We start from the raw sequence: 18,874 nt of genomic DNA, 5'->3' as shown, positions 1-18,874 counted from the left end.
ATTAACTCCTCCCTCCTCTCTGCTGTCTTATTTCTTTTTCTTTTTTTTTTTCCTGCTGCTTCCCTCGCCCCTTCCTTCTTTAGGCAACAAACAATAAAATGATGCATTACTGCCACCAACCGGTACAGAAGGTGAACTTGTGCATTAAATATAGGTATAATATAAAAAGTTTTATTTAATTTTTTATTTTTTTAATTGAACTACAAACCCAAGACTTAGATATAGATATTTTTGTATTATTCGTATACTGGTATATGCAATAAATAAATAAATAAATAAAGTTGCTAGCATTGTTTTTTATACCATTGAGTTGCTTGGTTCCTAAGCCCCCTTTCTTCTCTCTGTGCATTGTGCAGGTCACAGATGGTCCCAGACAAATTATTTTAATGACCATTTTAAAACCATGTCAGCAGAAATAACAAAGGTCCGACACATTTTGGCCTCTCTTAAAGAAAATGATCAGGAGTTGATGTTGTGTTTTAGTTATACATCATCACAGTACAGCCAGACTGATACACACTAGTATTCTAAAAGTAATGGTATATCATTCAACATATAAACATAAACATAAACAGTTTTGGTAAGGGTTTTATACATTTGGTTATAAAGGAGTTATGAGCAAAAATAAAAGGACAGAAGTGTCCCTTGACATGGACATGTTGAGGAGGAAGTGGGTTGTGCAATAGTAGGTCTGAAAAACAGATGAGCTGAATTGCAAAGATATTTAAAGAACGACATCCAGTGATGGATCGACTTGAGGAATGTGGGCAGAAAGATCACTGGTCTGATATGTTGAGATTTGGATTTTGAATGAAGGGATTTGACAGTGTGGGAAAGGAGAAACGGCAAAGATAAATAGATCAGGAGTTTATAGCCAAAGATTGCTCAAAGAGGAACAAGGCAGAACATGAGGGAAGAGATCTTCTTTATTACTTTAGTTTTGCCTAAGCTTCATTTCAATAAGGAGAAATCAAACAGACTCCAATGAATGATTGGAGCATCTTCATTAAGAGAAAGCCCATATGAAGATGATAGGAGACAGGACAGGATCCTCCAAATTAACTAAAAGCTTTCTTACTGTGGAGAGGTAATCATTGTGAACAATAAGGAGCCATCTCACCTACATGGAGCCAACCTATTAGGATGTGTGATACAAAAGGGACAGATAGGGATGGAATTTAATGGAAGGTTAGAGGCAGTTGTTGAAGGCCAGAGAGAGAAATAGATGTTAGAGTGCAATGAAGGCTATAGTGCCTTCAAAGGCCAGAGGAGTGAGATAGATGTGAACATGTGATGAAAGTTTAGGGGCAGGGAAGACCAGAGGAGAGAGACAGATGTAGGCCTGCGATGAAGGCTATAGGGCTGTTGAAGGCCAGCGGAGAGACAGATTGATGTCAGTATATGGGCTATAGGCCATCAATGACCTTACCTACTTAAAACCTAGGTAAAAGGCTCTTAAGTCTATAAATTTGGGAGTAGGATTGAAGGGAGGGGTGTATTTGTTTTACTGTTCAATCACCAACAGTCTTTCTCCAGAATCACTTACTCCTCTTTTAACTCGGTATGAACATGTTAATAAGATAAACACCACGTGTAAAAAGATATTGAATGTGATGAGATGTTTAACAAGGTCAGAAAAGAGGAACATTAGATCATTTATGTTTACATGATCAATTGCAAAAAAGCATGTAGGTGGCAGTAATGCACCTGCAAGCTGTTTTGCCAACCGCCAAATAAAACAAAAGAAGAAGAAGAAGGAAAATCCACCGTCCTGCTGCTCAGCTGTGCTTCCTGTCGACACTGAGCAAACTGTGGATATTATCTGTTCAGCTGGACCCTGTGTGTGCCGCTGTCAGTGAGTAACGCTAGCATCGCTTGTTTTCCCAGCCAGAAAGACGCGGTTGACCTTACATAGTTTTACCTGCTGCATTTAACATTAACATTCAGCCTCAGTTTTATGGCTTCACTTTGTAAACACCAGCACGGCGAAGGGGGGAAAAAAGTGTTGTTTTCAGTAGTATGCATCGTCCACACTGAAAAAAAAAACGATGCAGTTCGTGAGATTTGTGTGTTAAATTCGGTGACACATTAATGCAGAGCTAATGTGGGTTAAATCGCTGACCGAGGCCTTGCAGATTGTGATTCCCTGTCTGGAGAAGCTCTGTGTCTGGTTGTGATTAGTTACCGATAGCTGCAACTGCTAACATATTGCTGCTAAACCTTGTTTCACTAAAAGGCCGCTGCTAACGTTAGCTGTTGTGGTGTAAAGTCAACTTTATATTTTATTTTTTTAATAAAAAAAAAACATACGATATTTAGAGCTAAATTTGAGGGGTCAGAGTTGGCGAACAGCTGGAGAGAAGAACCGTTAGCGTGTTAGCAGCAGCGATCCGTTACCGAGAAGAGCTTCTTTGTACTGTAAGCTATCCCCCCCTTTATAATCATGATATCTCAATATGGCCCCGTTTATAGACAAATATAGGCAGATTGTATGCACACAAACATACAAAACAAAAGTTAGGAGCTTTACGACCCCTCCTAAAATCAGCTTATACCGACAGCTGTTCCTCCCAAAATACTCTCACCTTAAAATATGCCCTGGTGGCCGCTGTAACAGAGATCTGAGTTTACACAGACTCTGATTTATCTGTTATACAAACCTGTGGAAGTGGGGCAGGCTTCCTGCTACTGCTTTTTACAATATCTTAGTTTAGATTTTGTTTGTTTGTTTGTTTGTTTGTTTGTTTGTTTGTTTGTTTGTTTGTAGCTGTGACCATCGGTTTCTGTCACAATGTTTGGGTAACTGTAATAAAGAGGTGAAAGGTTGTGATGGGACAGTTTGAGGAACAGAGTATACCTGGTGCTGATGCTGGATTTTTGAGGCAGGTGCTGCTATTCGTATTTTAGACATAGAACATGAATTAATATGCCTGAAAATGATGTCTTTAATTTGTTCCTTAAAGAATCATGCATATTATACATGTAGTGAGTTGTTAAAAACATTAACATTACCTTCGTGTACCAGGAGTCCACTTCTAGAAATAACAATGCTTATTTTGAAATATTTCTATCATCATGAAAAACATTTGGTTAACTGCTCCTGTTGGCCACTACAACAGCTTCTGTGTCAACTGAAAAAAATGCACATAGGTACATCACTCACTACTGACCTGAAAAACGAGTAAAGAGAAAACAGCCGCCATGAACATAAAGTCACACTAAACTGTAATAACATGAAATGGCAATTTTAGTGTGATTACTGGGCTCACAGCCTCCCTGACCACCAGTCATCAGTAAGAAGCCCTGTGCAGTTGGTGAGAATGTGGACCGCAGTGTTGCAGATTTGAGGACGTATGTCCCGGGTTCATGGAACAGTAGTGACACAATTTCAGAAGCTCACGCTGGCACTTGGTACACTGCGTTATGTGTCACAGAGGGCATGTGGTGGCCTCTTCTGCATTTAGCTCAGTCACTAAGCTGTGGTGTTTTCTTCATGGGTAAGACTCTTTTACTTCCGTAAAAGTTGACCTGTTAAACCTGCAGTATTTTCTACTGGGCACACCAGAAACCAGTTGTGAACAGAACAATGACACATCAGCCTTGTGCTGAACTTGTCAGCAAACAGTTGTGTGGTTACACATCTAGCAGGTATGGGGAAAAATGATCATTACAGCTAGTGAATGTAAATCCAACATTCATTGTCTTGCAGCTCTGCTTTTGGTTTCTAAAAAAAAAAAACTCCTGAGGGGAATATCTGGCTCATTAGCTTCTAAATGCTCCACCATGTTCACCATCTTGTCTCTAACTGTGTAGGCTTTTTTAGAGCTCTCTCGCTGAAAACAGCTGCATGCTGCAGCCAAAAACAGGACTGTGAGAGTGAACCAAAGCAGGTCGGACAGCTGAACAATGAGCTGAAACCTGCTATAAACCTCCACAGAGCTCAGGGGAGCTGCATTCAGCTGATAACTCTCTGTAGGTTCATCACCACGAGTGATCCCTCTCACACCGTCACGGTCTTTTAACACATTGTTATAGAAAGTTCACCATTAGTGAGGTGCAGTAACGAAATGGGATAGTTTGGTTTGTTTATTATTATATCACACTCCTAGAGTCATTTATGTGTCTGTATGCCGTGTATCTGTGGTATCAAATGGTCCCTCTCAAAGGACGAATGTACCATAAACATCATCAGAAATATATATCTAACAAAATTAGCCTACACGTTCAAAGGTGCATGTATATAATTATGCTTATTTCACTAATAAAACTTAAGTGAGGTTTGATCAAACTTAGGGGAAGCTCAGGGGAATTTGTTGCCCTGATTTGGGCCCCTCAGGCAGCACTTCCTCTCACACCGTGTGCAGATTTCTCTTAAACAGAAGCACTTGATTGGTGAAGCTCTCTGGGAATGGGGCACAGCCTGAGAGGAAGTGCTGGTTGAGAGGCCTGCTCGGGGGACAAGACAGACCCGTAACCAAGGAATAACGTGTGTCTGTTTTTTTTTATGAATTTAAATGTCCTGGTGCCCTGCAGATGAGTACAATGTCGAGAGGAGCTCCTGCACGAATCCATACGTGTACGTGAAATTTTCTGTGAGAAAAACTGAAACACTGAGAAACTAAACTACATCTAAAAATCATGATTTGCTTGTTAAATATGTTTGAAGATTAGTAAAGAACAAGTATAACTTCATAGCTTTGTACAGTGACCTTCTATTCAGGCTTCTACTTCCTGTCGTAACATTCTCATGTGACTCTCTGACTGCAGGAGCACAGACACGACAGACTGTGTGTGATTTGCTAAAGAGTCTCTGAATTTTGGGCTCTTACCTTCAGGTCAGGCCACCTCTCTGTCAGGGTGTTAGCTTACTGCTGGAGGTGGATCATTAGAAAGGTGCAAATGATGCAGCTTAGTGGGTATCGGGGTGGATCCTAGATTGGCTGTGGCAGCAAAAGAGACATTTAACAGTGTGTTTACCAGTTCTCATTTAACTCAGATTATTATTGTATGCCGCCGTGAAGCTTTTCTTGACATGGTACAGTAATGTCTTTTAATTTGTTCGCACCTAGAATCATGCTGGCCTGGGTAGTGTTCACAGTTGTATCCCAGCTTGGCTGTTCCTCGGTACCTCTAACCCGTCTCTTGCTGTTTGGTGTAGCTTTATATCAGTCATCCTTTGGAAAACTCCAGTGACCCACTTGAATAATTGCTGTCCAGCAGCTCTCACACACGTCGTAATGAAGCGCTGTAAGACCTTAAAACATTAAGGTCACTGGGACACTAACAGATCTTAAAATGATACCCTGCCATTTGACATTCACACTGCTCTTATCCAGAGTGTACTGTTGCTGCACCTGTCAGGGTGGTACCAGTACTTCTTTTTTTCCTCCATGCAGATAAAAGTGCACATCTACCACTTGAAATAGTTTTTCATACAGAAGCAGACAAAAGCAGAGTTTTCATTTTTAGTGAACGGCTGTAGATTTTACAAATTTTACACTGACATCTGTTGCAGGCTGCTCTTGCTAGATTATATCAGATCTCTTAGTTTCTTAGTTTTCATTATTTTGAAATGTTTCTAGCTGATGCATTTGTAAATAAGAAACTTGTAAAAATGTCTTAAAAAGCATTAGATGGCTACAAACATGATACCAACTAATTCAGTGCTTTATAATGATGCAAAAAGGGACTGAACTAAAAGAATAAACCGTTACTTCCAACTAATATTAATGTACTCAGATGTTTACTGTAGAAATATGTCTATGATGTAATGTAAAATGCAACTACATAAGCATTACTTCATCCCAGTACAGTTTTTAATAGATAGTCAGTTGAACCTGCTTTATTGTTACTGATGCTGTGTTATACTCGTCTGTGTTAGCCTACTGAGGCTGTCAGCCAGGTGAATGAGATAAGTAAAGCAGTGAGACAGTGAGTCGGTCAGTCAGTGAGCGATGGTGGCAGCGAGGCAGTCCGACATCGGTGCTATCATCAGATTAACAGATTAACATGCATCGGACAACAGGTGAGGCCAGATTAAACATCCAAAATGACTAAACACTAACACACGCAACAGACAAGTCACCGCATCATACAAACGTACGAGCAAAATCAACATAAATCCTAAATATAAGTTCAGAGTTCAGAGGTCATGTGGCGATTTGTTGATTTGATCCCTTACTTGCACACAGTGGTAAGTGACATCTGAGGCTTAGTGTGGTGCTGTGAATCAGATGTTATCCAGTGTGACTCTGTGCCACCATCTTGTAACTGGCACAGCCCAGAGCTGACGTTAGTGCGTGTGTTCGCTGGTCGAAGGAAAGACCTCTCTGATTTTAAGAGCAAGCAAGTAAGCAGCTATCTCCCCCACACACACACCCATACACACACACACACACACACACACACACACACACACACACACACACACACTCTCTGAGGACTGAGAGTCCTGGATTGTGTGCTAAATATAGCATGGTTCTTAGGTGCAGATTAATATGATGATGTTGGGAAGGTATCTTTGTGCGTGCATGGCCAAGGCATGGTATCACATGCACTCTGATACTTGTGCACTTGTGAAATAGTTTGAAGTTTAACATGTCAGCAAAACATGTGAATGAGTGTCGGGCTGCATGTCACTCCTCAGTATTGTGTGGTTCATTTTAAAGTATTTCAGTGTTATTTATTTGTGTAGTGAAGTTGGATATTTTGAATTAGGGAGGTTTGTGGTCAAGAGAGGGGGAACAATATAAAATTTGTTCTTTAAGACATAATGAGGGTGTGGACATCTTCATTTGTCCAGCGGGCATTCTCTGTTGTTCCTCTTGTCCACTTCTACACTTGACTTTGCTTTTTAAATGGACCTGGATCTGTGAGCGTATTTGTTGTACTTTATCTACAGTCCGTCCTCACTGATTAAGCTACTTTAGAGCTTTGGGTCCCAGTTGAGAAGCAGTGATGTAATTGAATTGAAGAACATCATCATATGTTTCTAACTCTTGCTAATGCCCTGTGTCTTCTCTCTCTGTAGATGATCACTGTGAAGCAGCTATGTATGTTCCCTGGCGGATTTTGACTCTAATCTCCACCTGGTGACAGGACCTTGGACATTTAATTTCTGTCACCACCTGACTGTTACAGTCCCCCTCACACTCTACGATACAGACAGTCATGCCGGATGCTGCTGAATAACAAGTAGCATTGGGGGGAGGGAAACTCCAGTTTTTCTAAACTCCCTTTAAAAGTCTCAGTGTTTGTGTAAGAATGAGAAACTGAGTGGGGAAACAGTGGAAAGCAAGTGAGACTGAAGGGGCCGAAGTGCTTGTGGTGGTGACGGAAGAGTAGAGCCATCCTGTTAGTAGGCTGGCAGCACCTGAGGCAGCCAGACCCTGAGGATGACTAGCCTGTTTAAACGCAGCAGCAGCAATGGAGGTTCCAGAAGCAGTGGAAGTGGCGGTGGGGGCGGCGGCGGCGGCAGCGGCGGCGGCGGACAGGGGCAGCTCAACAACAGCAGGCCCAACCGACAGGTCCGACGCCTGGAGTTCAACCAGGCCATGGAGGACTTCAAAACCATGTTCCCCTCTATGGACTATGAGGTGATTGAGTGCGTGCTGCGCTCCAACAACGGAGCGGTGGACGCCACCATCGACCAGCTGCTTCAGATGAGCATCGATGGACAAGGCTCAGATGACAGTTCAGATTCGGATGACAGCATCCCGCCAGAGGTCAGTGGAAAGGCTCAGAGGGCACAAACACCAGTCAGGAATCTAATATGAGCCCAGTCTGATGGGCTGTCAGTACTGACAATGTAAATTCTTCACTGATTACCAGTTTGCATCAGTGACAAATAAAAAATCTGAGATTTGGAAAGATTTAAAACATGTGATTACTTCAGTCAGTCAACAAAACCTCATGGACGTGACACATGATTCATCAGAGGAAATAATCAGACATGTACATGCTTCCTACTTTTTGTGGTTTTTCTTTTGGTGCATTAAAGAAAGTTGTGTAGTTTTTCGAACATAATGAATTTTACAAATAGTCAAATGTTGACCTACAGAAGCTGCTCAGTTTCAATTTTCATTTTACACCTTAAATACAATATCACAGGAAAGTCTAAATGTAGCATATTACATCAGCCTGTGGTCTAAATCTTACATAACTGACTCGAATCAAAGTGGAATTCTTGCCTAACTGCAAGTGCATGAGGGTAAACCAGGTTTAAAACATTTTAATGAAACAAAGCTTGTAATGGTGTGTTTCTTTCAAGATTCTGGAGCGAACACTGGAACCGGATAGTTCAGATGAGGAGCCTCCTCCAGTCTACTCTCCACCAACGTATGATATGCACATTTATGACAGGAAATACCCAGAAACCCCACCAACACCCCCACCAAGGTAAGTAAGAGGGGATAAGTCACATACATAGCTGAAGCTGAGTTCCCGATTTTGCAGTTATTTCTTTATCAGAGCTACTTTTAAAACCTGTTTTATTTATCAAAATCTGTGGCAATCCATCCAAGCAGCTGCTATTTTTTTCTTAATTGAATGAAACATGGGAAACTAATAGATTTTTTAAAAATTCTCTGCTGTCCCTCTGATCTCACTTCATGAGAGCTTAACTTAAAAGATATAAATTATTAATAGTGGTTTGAGATAGCTGGGGGATAGTTGATAATGCACCTAATGCAGTGGATAGAATGACTAATTTGTCCTCTTACTCCATGGGCCCTGACAGGTTTGAAGCCCAGCCTCCTCCAGGTCACCAGCAGGTCAGAAGCTACAGGAACTGGAACCCTCCTTTGCTTGGAAACCTCCCGGATGATTTCCTGCGGATTGTGCCGCAGCAGATAAACAGTACAAAGGTAATAAAAAAAATGTTAGCGTACAGATGCTAAGTGGGTGCATTTGGTTCATAAACAGAATGCCGGGGCTTCAGCAGCTATGTTTAAAAAAAAAAATTGTAGAAACTTTATTATCTGACCTTATCAGTCACTGATGGAATAGGGAATGTCTTACCTGTCTGCAGTCTGTCACCTGCTCTGGATCCTGCCTCAGAGGCGCAGGGGGACTTGGGAAGAGGGTGAGCCAGGCTCAGCACTCTGCGAGTGTTGTGCAGCCTGGGTGTCAATTTGCCACCTTTAGGACGTGGCCGGTTTTTGTTGTGCAGTGTCTTGTAAACATTAAGCTAAGGCGTCCTGTGCCTGTCTTTCCCACGGCAAAACTGAGCTGAGCTAGGAGGACAACCCTTTTTCATTTACACAGGTCAACTCAATTTATTTTCTTGAGTAATTTTGACTTTATGAGACCTGTTGTTGTCCACTGGCTGCTCAGGCTCCAGGGCGGCCCGAGTCCTCCAAGAGTCCTCATGCACTTTATGAATTCATACATCATTTCAAATGGGTGACACTGGCACAGAAATGGGCAGCACAGGTCTTATATCTATCAGCCCCGTCCACTGCAGAACTGGTGGCTAAGATTCAAAGTATCTAAAACACTGATACCACAGCAAGTTTGCCATTGTGTGATTATCGATAGATAGATTGTGTAGTCCGTAATACTGGACATCAGCTCTGATTTAATATTGATTGGTGTTACATTATCGTAATGCAGTTTGAGTGCTGACTGATTTGGTAGACCTGGACTCCATTATCTGCACTGCATTACAAACAATAATGTACCTTCTGACACGAATGAATGCAGACAAGGTTTTTACTATAGGAGGCTGCACAGTTAAAGCAAGTTTCTAGAACTTCATAACTATGGAAAATAATGGAGCCTGGAATGGTCAAAAACACATATTTAAATTTCTGAAACAGAGCAAGAATTGGCAGTTTATTATTCTAATCTAGCATAAAGAGGGAAACACACACCTATCTTCAGTTCAAATACACGCCACCAACTGTAAAGCTTACTCATTCTCACGTGTCATGTCTCATCTCTGGTTGTAGGGCAGAGTTGCATACATAAACTGTAGTTTGTCCATCTACCCAGCTGCTCTTTGCAGCACATTGTGCTCCAGTACAGGTTTTCAGATTTATGATATGGCTGTGAGCTCAAGCTATTGCCTTGTATACACTAACTGAGTATTTAATTAGGAACACCACAACAATACTGGGTAGTTCCTCCCTTTGCTCTCAAACAGCCTCACTTCTTTGTGTCATTGCTTCAGCAAGATGTTGGAAACCTTCCTCTGAGACTCTGCTCCATGTTGACATGATTCATCACATCATTTCTGCAGATTTATCAGCTGCACATTCAAGCTGCCAAGGTGGTCTACAGGATCCAGGTCTGGTAGTCTGAGACAACGTTTGCTTTAAGATATGGATTGGTATTAAAGAAAACATCCCCCACACCATCACACCACCACCACCACCTGTCCCTATAGGGTACTAATAGCAGGAGTGGTCCTGCTATAAGTAGTAGCAAGGGGATGTACTCTTAGTAGTATTGTACTACTAATGGTTCTCACAGAAGCACTAAAGGTAAAAGTTTATAAATGAGAATCACCTGTGTCAGCTGAAGTAGATGTGGAGCTAGTAGTAGAAGTAGCAGTTGTAGGCCTATGCCAGTAGATTATTGGTAGCTTTGTTTATGGTAGTAGTAGTAGTAGCTTTTTTCACTGCAGGGTGTGAGTACCATCTATATGGCAACCAGAGGATAAACTGATTGACCTCTTCAGGTGATCTCTAATCAAACGACATGAACTGATTTTATAACCGATGATCTCTCCTGTCTTTGCTTCCACAGAGCTCTCAGAGCAGCCTATCCCAGCCTTCATCATCGTCCTCCTCCTCGGTTTCTTCGATAAGCCAATGGACCGCCCAGTCTAGTTCTCGGTCTGGAGCCGCAGGGACTGCCGGAGGTTCGGGTTTGACGACGGGCGGTACAGAGCAAGACAAGAAACTGAAGCAGTATCTGGAAGACGAGCGCATTGCCCTGTTCCTGCAGAATGAGGAGTTTATGAGAGAGTTGCAGCGCAACCGCGAGTTCCTCATCGCCTTAGAGAGAGGTATAACTGCACATACCTCTCATCAGAGATACCGAAAAATTCAGTTCTGGTCATAAAAATCAGCAGGAGGTCAGTGTCAATAGTTTTTGGGGGTACAGTATTGTACACAAGGTATTCAATGGAATGGAAATAATACATAGAATATAAAATCATACATCTGAGGTTGTGAGATAGTTTGCAGTTAGTTTTAAGATACGGACAAGTCCTGTGGAGGTCGATGTCCTTAAAGATTCCCTGTGGAGTTTTTGACCTCTGTTTTGTTTGTCTCGTGCACATGGACGAGGCAGGTATTTGCGCACCTGGGTGACGTGGTACACACTCCTGTCTGTGGTTCCACACTATGTACACTGGTCTACAGGTGGTGGAGCTGCAGGGCACTAACAGAGGCAAGAAAGACGAAGAGTACGGGCTAGTTAACAATGCTGGATTTAAAATGCTTTTTAAAAAAATGGCATTGCACATGTTTTCAAGGAAAGAAATATATTCAGCTCTGTTTTTTTTAGAACTCAAGGACACACAGTGTGTGATATAGACACAACTATTGGTTTGGTTACAGGAAAACTCCACAGGGCACCTTTAAAAGCCCTTGTTTTTTGTGCCGTTATTGCCATAATTTGCCTTGATGCTCCTATGCATGTGTCTTTGGAATTACTTTTGTGTAAGTAATGAAACTTAAATGTATGATCACAAACCACACAGCAGTATCAGCAACCCAAAGCTGCTAACACTGGAGAACGTTAGTGCTAAAGAAACTGGTTTTCCAAGATCACTGTCCAGGTGTGTCTGCATTGCTTGGTTTACATTTCTAATTTTTGTGAGTTGAGCTTTTGTGTTTATCGGACAAATGTAGGGGGCCAGGTTCCAAACGGCAGCACTCTGCCGCTCTTCTATTGGTCAGACATACTGCCAATCATGAGATCTGATCACACTATCATTTGTAACAGTGAAATTTCAGATCAGATCAGTTCATTTCAGTGGATTCATGCAGACGTCTGAGGGAAGAAACTGGCAGAATCCATTCATATCAGCTGTGACTCAGCATATCAATTATAATCAAAGCTAAACCAGGCTTAGCTTAAACATTAGAAGCTTCTGTAAACATTTTCTCATTTCATACAAGCTATTTCCCAAAAAAGTCTTATTATCAGTTTCAATTGTGGACACATATACAGTATATAAATAACGTATTGGCTTTCACAGTGTAATTCTGTCATGTTTATCAGTGTTAATAGTCTTGGATTCCTGTTGCTGTTGTCTGTTTTCTTACGGTATATTTCTTTTCTTTTATTCACTTGGACAAAATTAATTCCATGTCCCCATTTGTCATAGTCTTACATCCCTCAGCTTAAGATCAAGGCACTTGCTTCCATTGTTTTAGTAGGTGTACCACGTACAAAGGTTTTATCAGGGTGTTTAGAAAGGACGACCTTTTAAGTTTTACTATTTTTAAGCTCAGAAATATGAACACAATTCTGAAGAAAACAAACAAAAAACTGACTCAGTTGTGAGATGAAAGTTTGACTTTGACTTTGTTCACATTGCACTATAGCAAGGTACATCAAGTCTGAGGACATACAGTGAGATGTTTTTGTCCGCGGTGGAGATGCTATCTTTAGTTCCTCTGAAATTCAGGCCTGGTTGCGACAAGCTAGCTGGAACAAGATGGGTGATAAGCACAGTGATTCCTTGGACTGTTCTCATGCAACGATAACAAAGCTTTGAACGGTTTTCCCTTCCCGTCAGACAACTGGTCAAGATGAATTAATGTGGAGGCTTAGACTGTTTGGGAATTACACCTTTATACCTGAGCTCATCACATCTTGTTCATCACCTCTTCATAACATCTGCTCTCTGTTTTTAGATCGCTTGAAGTATGAATCAAAGAAATCAAAGTCCAGTCATTCATCTAGCATGGAGAATTCCACAGGTAGATATCACTCATCGAGCTTCTTCTGCCAAGCTATCTGCAATTTCTTTGCACACTGAATTCTACTGAATACTGGTCTTTGTGTGTGTAAGCGTTCACTGTGATATTTGTTGGTTGTGCCAGGGATGTGTGCTACGGGGGCGTCATGCTGTAAATACCTCTACAGATGATGTGTTTGATGTGTGCATACATACATAAATGTACAGTGTGGTAGTGTTGCTGTGAATGTGTGCAGGAGAGCAGTACTCTGCAGCTTCAATGGAGGCCGTGTCGGACGACGCCCTGTTCAGAGACAAACTCAAACACATGGGCAAATGTAAGTCTCATCACTCACCCTAACTACTGGTATTTCACAAATAGCTGCATCAGCCTTTAAGGTAGATGTGTAACGGTACACAAAATTCCCATTTCAGTGTTGACAAGAGAAAACAAAGACATGCAGAAAGGAAAATTTTGTTTGTGAGGTCTGTGAGTCTGCTGCTGACAGCATCCTTAATGTCTCTCACTGTGGGACTGTCTCCAGGTGTAGTTTCACAGCTCATCATTGTTGTGAGAGTTTTCAGAGATATAAGGACCTCGATCACGCCCCCTGCTGCTCTCACATCCTGCTTAGACAAAGTCACAGTGTCTTAGCTAGCCTGGCTGATTGGGGCTAACCCATGGATGTATCTAGAGAAACCCTACGAGCAGCTGACAGACAACAACTGGCGCACTGCCAAAACTTTATGGGTGGAACTTTCTGTTTGGTGAGCGCGAGCATGCAGACGTTAAAAAGACTGTTCTGACAGTAACTGCTTGGCTGTACCGAACCGAGGAGATCTCATACCAAACCAAACGTCCTGTGCCTAGTGATTCGGGACCAGTACACGTACTGTTACACCCCTACTTCAAAGATCATTGTCCAGTGTATTTAATTGTTTACGATAACTTTTCTCCTCCAGCAACAAGAAAGAAGCTGTTTGAAATAGCCAGAACGTTCTCAGAGAAGACAAAGAGGAGAAAGTCAAAAAGGAGGACGCTCCTGAAGCACCATTCGTATCCTTTGGTTAACCCTGGTCATGTTACCTGGCTGATGTTCCTGTTTTTTTTTTTTGTTGTAGCCTAGTACAGTAGCCAAATTTACCACAGTCATATGCCATTTAATTCAATTCAAACATAAAAGTGTTGTTGTTCATTAACACCAAGTGATTCAGCAACCAACTTTGCACATTCTTGTCCTCACAGAGTGCATGTAAACCCTCAGAGTCTAACTCTGAGCACTCACATACTCCACCAACAACATTGTTCTTATCCATGGTCATGGATCAGCCTCCATAACTCTGATTTGTTTGTCCACGTCCATGAGTCCATGTTGCTTTTAACTCCTCTCCAGACTGGGCACAGCCAACTCTACAGCCAATCTCCTCGACGACGTAGAGGGAAACCCCTGTGGTAAGAAAGTCACCCACACAATGTGCAACATGTTGGTTTTGTCAGTGTGTTATAGAGCAGGGGTTCCTGTAACTGGCCTGGTGTCCAAATGTTCACATCGCAGTCCACACACACACACACAGAGCAGCCTAACAAAAGCTTCACTACATTGTCTATCTGTCCATCCATTCAGGGATAGACAGAACTAGTAACTGAGCCATGCTTTGTTTTAGATTCACACTATCTTATTTATAGAATAATAGAATAATTATACATTTTATAGAAAAGACTCGTAATGCCCCCCCCATCTGCCCCATCTGCCCCCTCTGCTCCTCAATTATCAGTCAGGAAGTGTAAATTGCTTTGAGTTCCACAGCAGACTGTGAAGCTGGAGCAAGATGAAACAGGTAACTAACCCAGGTAAGACAACAAACATTGCAAATGTGTGAGCACTGCTTAGTGGACCAACAAACAATAGACAGGTGGTCTGACTGCTTGAGGTACCGGACCAACTGCTAATTTATATTTAATGCTTTATGTAGGATCAGTTCTCTGCCAAGAACTGCAGACCTCCTGTGCATAGAACAACACAAGACAGAGGAGACTCCCCATCACACACCTGATAAATGATAACAGGGCCTGTTTGTATCCTGTTTGTTAAAAACATATGTTTACTTCCTAATATAAAACATAAAACATTTGCAAAGCTGCTTTTTCTTAAATCAGCACTGCTCTGCTGTTCTGCAGTCAAACATGGATGGACAGACGTGGCATTTCCAGCATTTTGTCGGAGAACAGCTGTAGCAGTTCTGTGCCTGTACAGAGCCTTTTAGAGCAGCCATCAGCTGTTGGAAGTCGTGGCACCTCTTTTCTTTTTTTCCCAGCCATGACCACAGTTGAGGTAGGCCCAGATTTTCCAGGAAAGTGCGTGCTCCCCAAATTTGGAAATCAGGCCAGGGAAAGTGCTCATTTTATCGCAGCATCATCATCAGAGCAGTTAAAGCAAATATACCAGATTCCCTCGTCAGTACTTACTCATCTTGAGACGACTGCTCGAACATTGTGCCAGTCAGAGCACATATTATCTGAACTAGCTTTCTGCCGCTGCCGTTCTGCTTTGAAATAATCAAATTCATAAATGACACAAAGCTTAATTTCTCATCATGAGTATCATGTTGCTGTGACAGTGAGCTAGTTTAAACACACATCCACGTCATTATACCTGGATTTATTCATAGTAAGCATCAGACAGCAGCGCCATCGTGAGGCCAAAGGGGGGAAAACAGCAGTACCTGCAGTCACTTCCATCCACCGAGCACAGGGTGAAGTTACACTCCTTCATACCTCAGGCTGATCGACACCCTGCAGACCTGTCAGAGAAGTACATTTGACAAACAATACTTTGGATCAGTTGTGACATTTTGAGACCAAAACATTGTTAAAGACAAATCAGTACAGTCCTTGGTAGCTAAAGAGCAGAGGTGTGTATCTATTAAGGTTTAAGTCTGTTGAACCTCTGACGTCACCCTTGATCACAGCTGTGTGTGGTCAGGTGGGGTGAGATGTGAGCTGATACCTGGGCTCCCACTTTAAATGTTGTGCCTAATATAGGAAATGCCTTAGTTTCCTATTGTACCTGCTCTTCTGTTTAGAAGACAAAGTGTCTAGATAAAGGCAGGCATTCCAGCAAGTAATAAAGTCAGGCTCTACACTCTCTCTGGGTTTTGGTTTATCCTTCGCCTCCTTTTTGTCCTGATATTCATGTTTATCTGCTGCTGTGAACATCTCCAACAATTCTTAAGGTGAGTTATTTATTGGAGATGCACATATAATTGTGTTTTTGTGTTTGTGTCCAGAGGAAGATGGTCAGCCGAAGAAGGCAAACACTCAGGAAGAGAATGAACAACGCAACGAGCCAGTATCATGGTAAGATACGCCTCAGGCCTTTCTCAGCGGGGCCTCAGATGAGTCCTGTTATACAGACCGTGCTGCAGTTAGTCTACAAAACATTTTACACCAAGCTAATATTCGAGAAATCAATTTAGATGTATGTTTTTTTTTTCCCCTACTGTATTAATCATCTCATGACCCCTGAGATTTATTTTATGACCCACTGGAGGGGCCCTGACCCTTAGATTGGGAACTACTGTACTAAACTACCTGACTGTACACTGCAAATACAAATGTTTGGCGTTTGCAGTAAATCAGACCCTCCACCTCTGTGCTTTCTGTGGCCCGGTCTGAAGACCCCAGTTATCCAGACTCTCTTCTGCGTTTCAGATCCTCTCATGCTGCACCATATCAGGGTTACCGTGGTGACGGCAGCATGACCCATGGGTGGTGGCCTTGCAACTCTTCCTTGTTCCCTTTCTGCTCACCCCACCCTAATCCAAGCCAGCCAGTATAAGGCTCAGCAATGAGCTGAGACCTCCCCCTCCCTCCCTCTTCCCAGGGAGAAGAAACGGGCCGTTCCCAGCACTGGGCTGTCAACTGTCTATAAATGCATTATCTCTGTATTATAACACTTTGTTGATATATAATTTTAAATGTAAAGGAAAATGCGTTAGTCCTTACCAGTATTTGTTAACTGTTTCCTTTAATCCACTGAGAGGAACACTAGCATAGTTCTGATCTTGCCATATGAACCTTTGTTACTTTCCCAGTCCTGTACAGTAGCAGACTGTGCATTTGTGAGTGTGTGTGTGTGTGTGTGTGTGTGTGTGTGTGTGATCGGGGTCCCTCAGGCTGGGCGTTTCAGATCCAAAGTGTGCACATTCCCCTTTATATACACTAAACCATGTAGAGCTTTTGTACCATGTTTTCTTAACCAGATTGTAAAATGTAGCTGTTTCTGAGCGTCAGGGGTCGTGTATCTGAAACGCTTCAGCGTCAGAATACTGTGGCCGTTACTGTCATGGCTGCCCCCCCGTTGTCAACACTTGTCCATGGCCATAATAACCGTGCGATTACGTTTAAAGGACCGTGTTCTCAGAAGCTGACTGGGACGCTGCAGCGTCTGGAGCAGTTCCAGTTGTTTTTGGTTTTCGTCTGGCAACGTGAAAACAGTGTCACCCAGTCTATTGTAGCACCACGTAGCAGCACAGTTGCACAGGGACAAAAAAAAAAAAAAAAAGTTGTGATGTTGTCAGAACATTAAACAAGGACGACAGACCGCGAACAAACATGGGCGTCACGCAAAGGATAACATGAACTTGCTTTACTAAGTTTCAAAAGGCTAACAGAGTGTGGCTGCATAACTCTAAGACCAGGGTATACTTCAAACTAATTGGTGTCCGACCAAGAGCAGGAGCATGATGGGATTATAGCTCACACGCGGCATGACAGCGCATTTTCAGACAGTGTCTCCCTGAAGGCGTTCACAGGGTCTGACCGGACCGCTCACATGAACAGTAACAGAACTTAGAGGAGAAGGGAGCGTGACTGGGATTGTCAGTTTCTCTGAGTTTGAAAAATGAAACGATCAGATGCAGAGTGGGTGTCACACAGTGTTTAACTATTCAACAAGCACTTTGTGTGAAGCATCACTGAGGCCTTTAGAGTCAGCTTTCAGTTCTCCGTGGCAGCATATGGATGTCATACCTGCAGATTTATCAGATCAGTCCATTTTTTTTTTTTTTCAGTTGCTTTCCTACGCAACAAAATCATGACTTCACTGAAAGTCTATCTGTAAAACTAGCAACTCCCTGAAACACAAAGGAGATGCTGTTTCAAAATAAAAGTCATCACATTCGGTCCACTTCAGAGCAAACGCTGACACATTTCTTCCAGATGTCAACATCTACCTCCTCCTACCCATAAGCCCTCAGCATTCTTAAGCTCAAGTCCTGTTGGTTTGCATGATGTTTCCGGTCCGGGCCACATCCAGACAAACTTTGCTAATATTCTGCCAGGTTTCCACAACACTTGCATCAAACCTAAAGGACTTTTTTTTTTTTTGCAAGATGTTAAGGAAATCCAAATCACCGCTCAGAAAAACTTTGCCCTATCTCAGGTTTTCCCTGTTTGATCACGTCACAGAATTAACGCTTGTGATTTCCACGTCTGTTATCGGAGGGTAACACATCTGAAATGTGACTGGATACTCACCCTGCAAAGACTCGCTCTGAAAGGGAAGACTGGAATTGGACAAAATGAAAACACAAAACACGCCTGTGAGGTTTTGATCCACCCCTCCCTATACTGTGCTTTTCATTTGTGTGTGTAGATGTGAAACTAGCATGGATTAGAGATTTAGTACAAGTCTGATGTAGCCCGTGTGAAGAAGAAGAAGGTATTAGTAGAGGAATTCAGAAGGAATGTGTGTTGTAAATTTCCAGTGAAAGACTTCCTAGAAAACTGCCTGATTTTTAAGCTCTTGACAGATGACATGAATTAACTTTCAGTCTGTGAAAGAAACTTTCTTCCTCTGTACATGAAATGTTTTTCTCATCACTTCAGAAAATTTTTGGATTCCCCCCCTAAATTTGTGTCATTGTTCCTCACTGATTAAAAATACTTCAACGTGC

The 18,874-nt window shown here is 42.2% G+C and overlaps 1 protein-coding gene across 3 annotated transcripts; it reads left to right on the top strand.

Annotated features, from left to right (window-relative positions):
- Positions 1-1,756: 1,756 nt before the first annotated feature.
- LOC121187006 (CUE domain-containing protein 1-like) lies at positions 1,757-18,874 on the top strand. Of its 3 annotated transcripts, none has more exons than XM_041045991.1 (11): positions 1,757-1,855; positions 7,031-7,724; positions 8,270-8,397; positions 8,738-8,864; positions 10,750-11,011; positions 12,873-12,938; positions 13,174-13,254; positions 13,880-13,973; positions 14,311-14,369; positions 16,205-16,274; positions 16,629-18,874. In XM_041045991.1, coding segments are annotated over exons 2-11 (1,218 nt in total). In that variant the 5' UTR covers positions 1,757-1,855; positions 7,031-7,394; the 3' UTR covers positions 16,630-18,874. The 3 variants fall into 3 exon arrangements, with proteins under 3 accessions (XP_040901925.1, XP_040901923.1, XP_040901926.1); XM_041045989.1 differs by having other exon boundaries at positions 1,764-1,851; XM_041045992.1 differs by lacking the exon at positions 1,757-1,855 and adding an exon at positions 6,243-6,349.

The sequence above is a fragment of the Toxotes jaculatrix genome, chromosome 9 (assembly GCF_017976425.1).
Source record: "Toxotes jaculatrix isolate fToxJac2 chromosome 9, fToxJac2.pri, whole genome shotgun sequence".
In the NCBI taxonomy this organism is placed as follows: domain Eukaryota; kingdom Metazoa; phylum Chordata; class Actinopteri; family Toxotidae; genus Toxotes; species Toxotes jaculatrix.
The sequence above is the reverse complement of the archived record's forward strand: the minus strand, read 5'-3'. Positions and strand labels throughout refer to the sequence as shown.

Bases quoted from the DNA above. Each gene is read 5' to 3' on its own strand.
- LOC121187006 (XM_041045991.1), top strand. From the start codon at position 7,395: ATGACTAGCCTGTTTAAACGCAGCAGCAGCAATGGAGGTTCCAGAAGC. The intron at 11,012-12,872 runs GTATAACTGCAC...CTCTGTTTTTAG, and splicing joins CCTCATCGCCTTAGAGAGAG to ATCGCTTGAAGTATGAATCA. The intron at 12,939-13,173 runs GTAGATATCACT...GAATGTGTGCAG, and splicing joins TAGCATGGAGAATTCCACAG to GAGAGCAGTACTCTGCAGCT.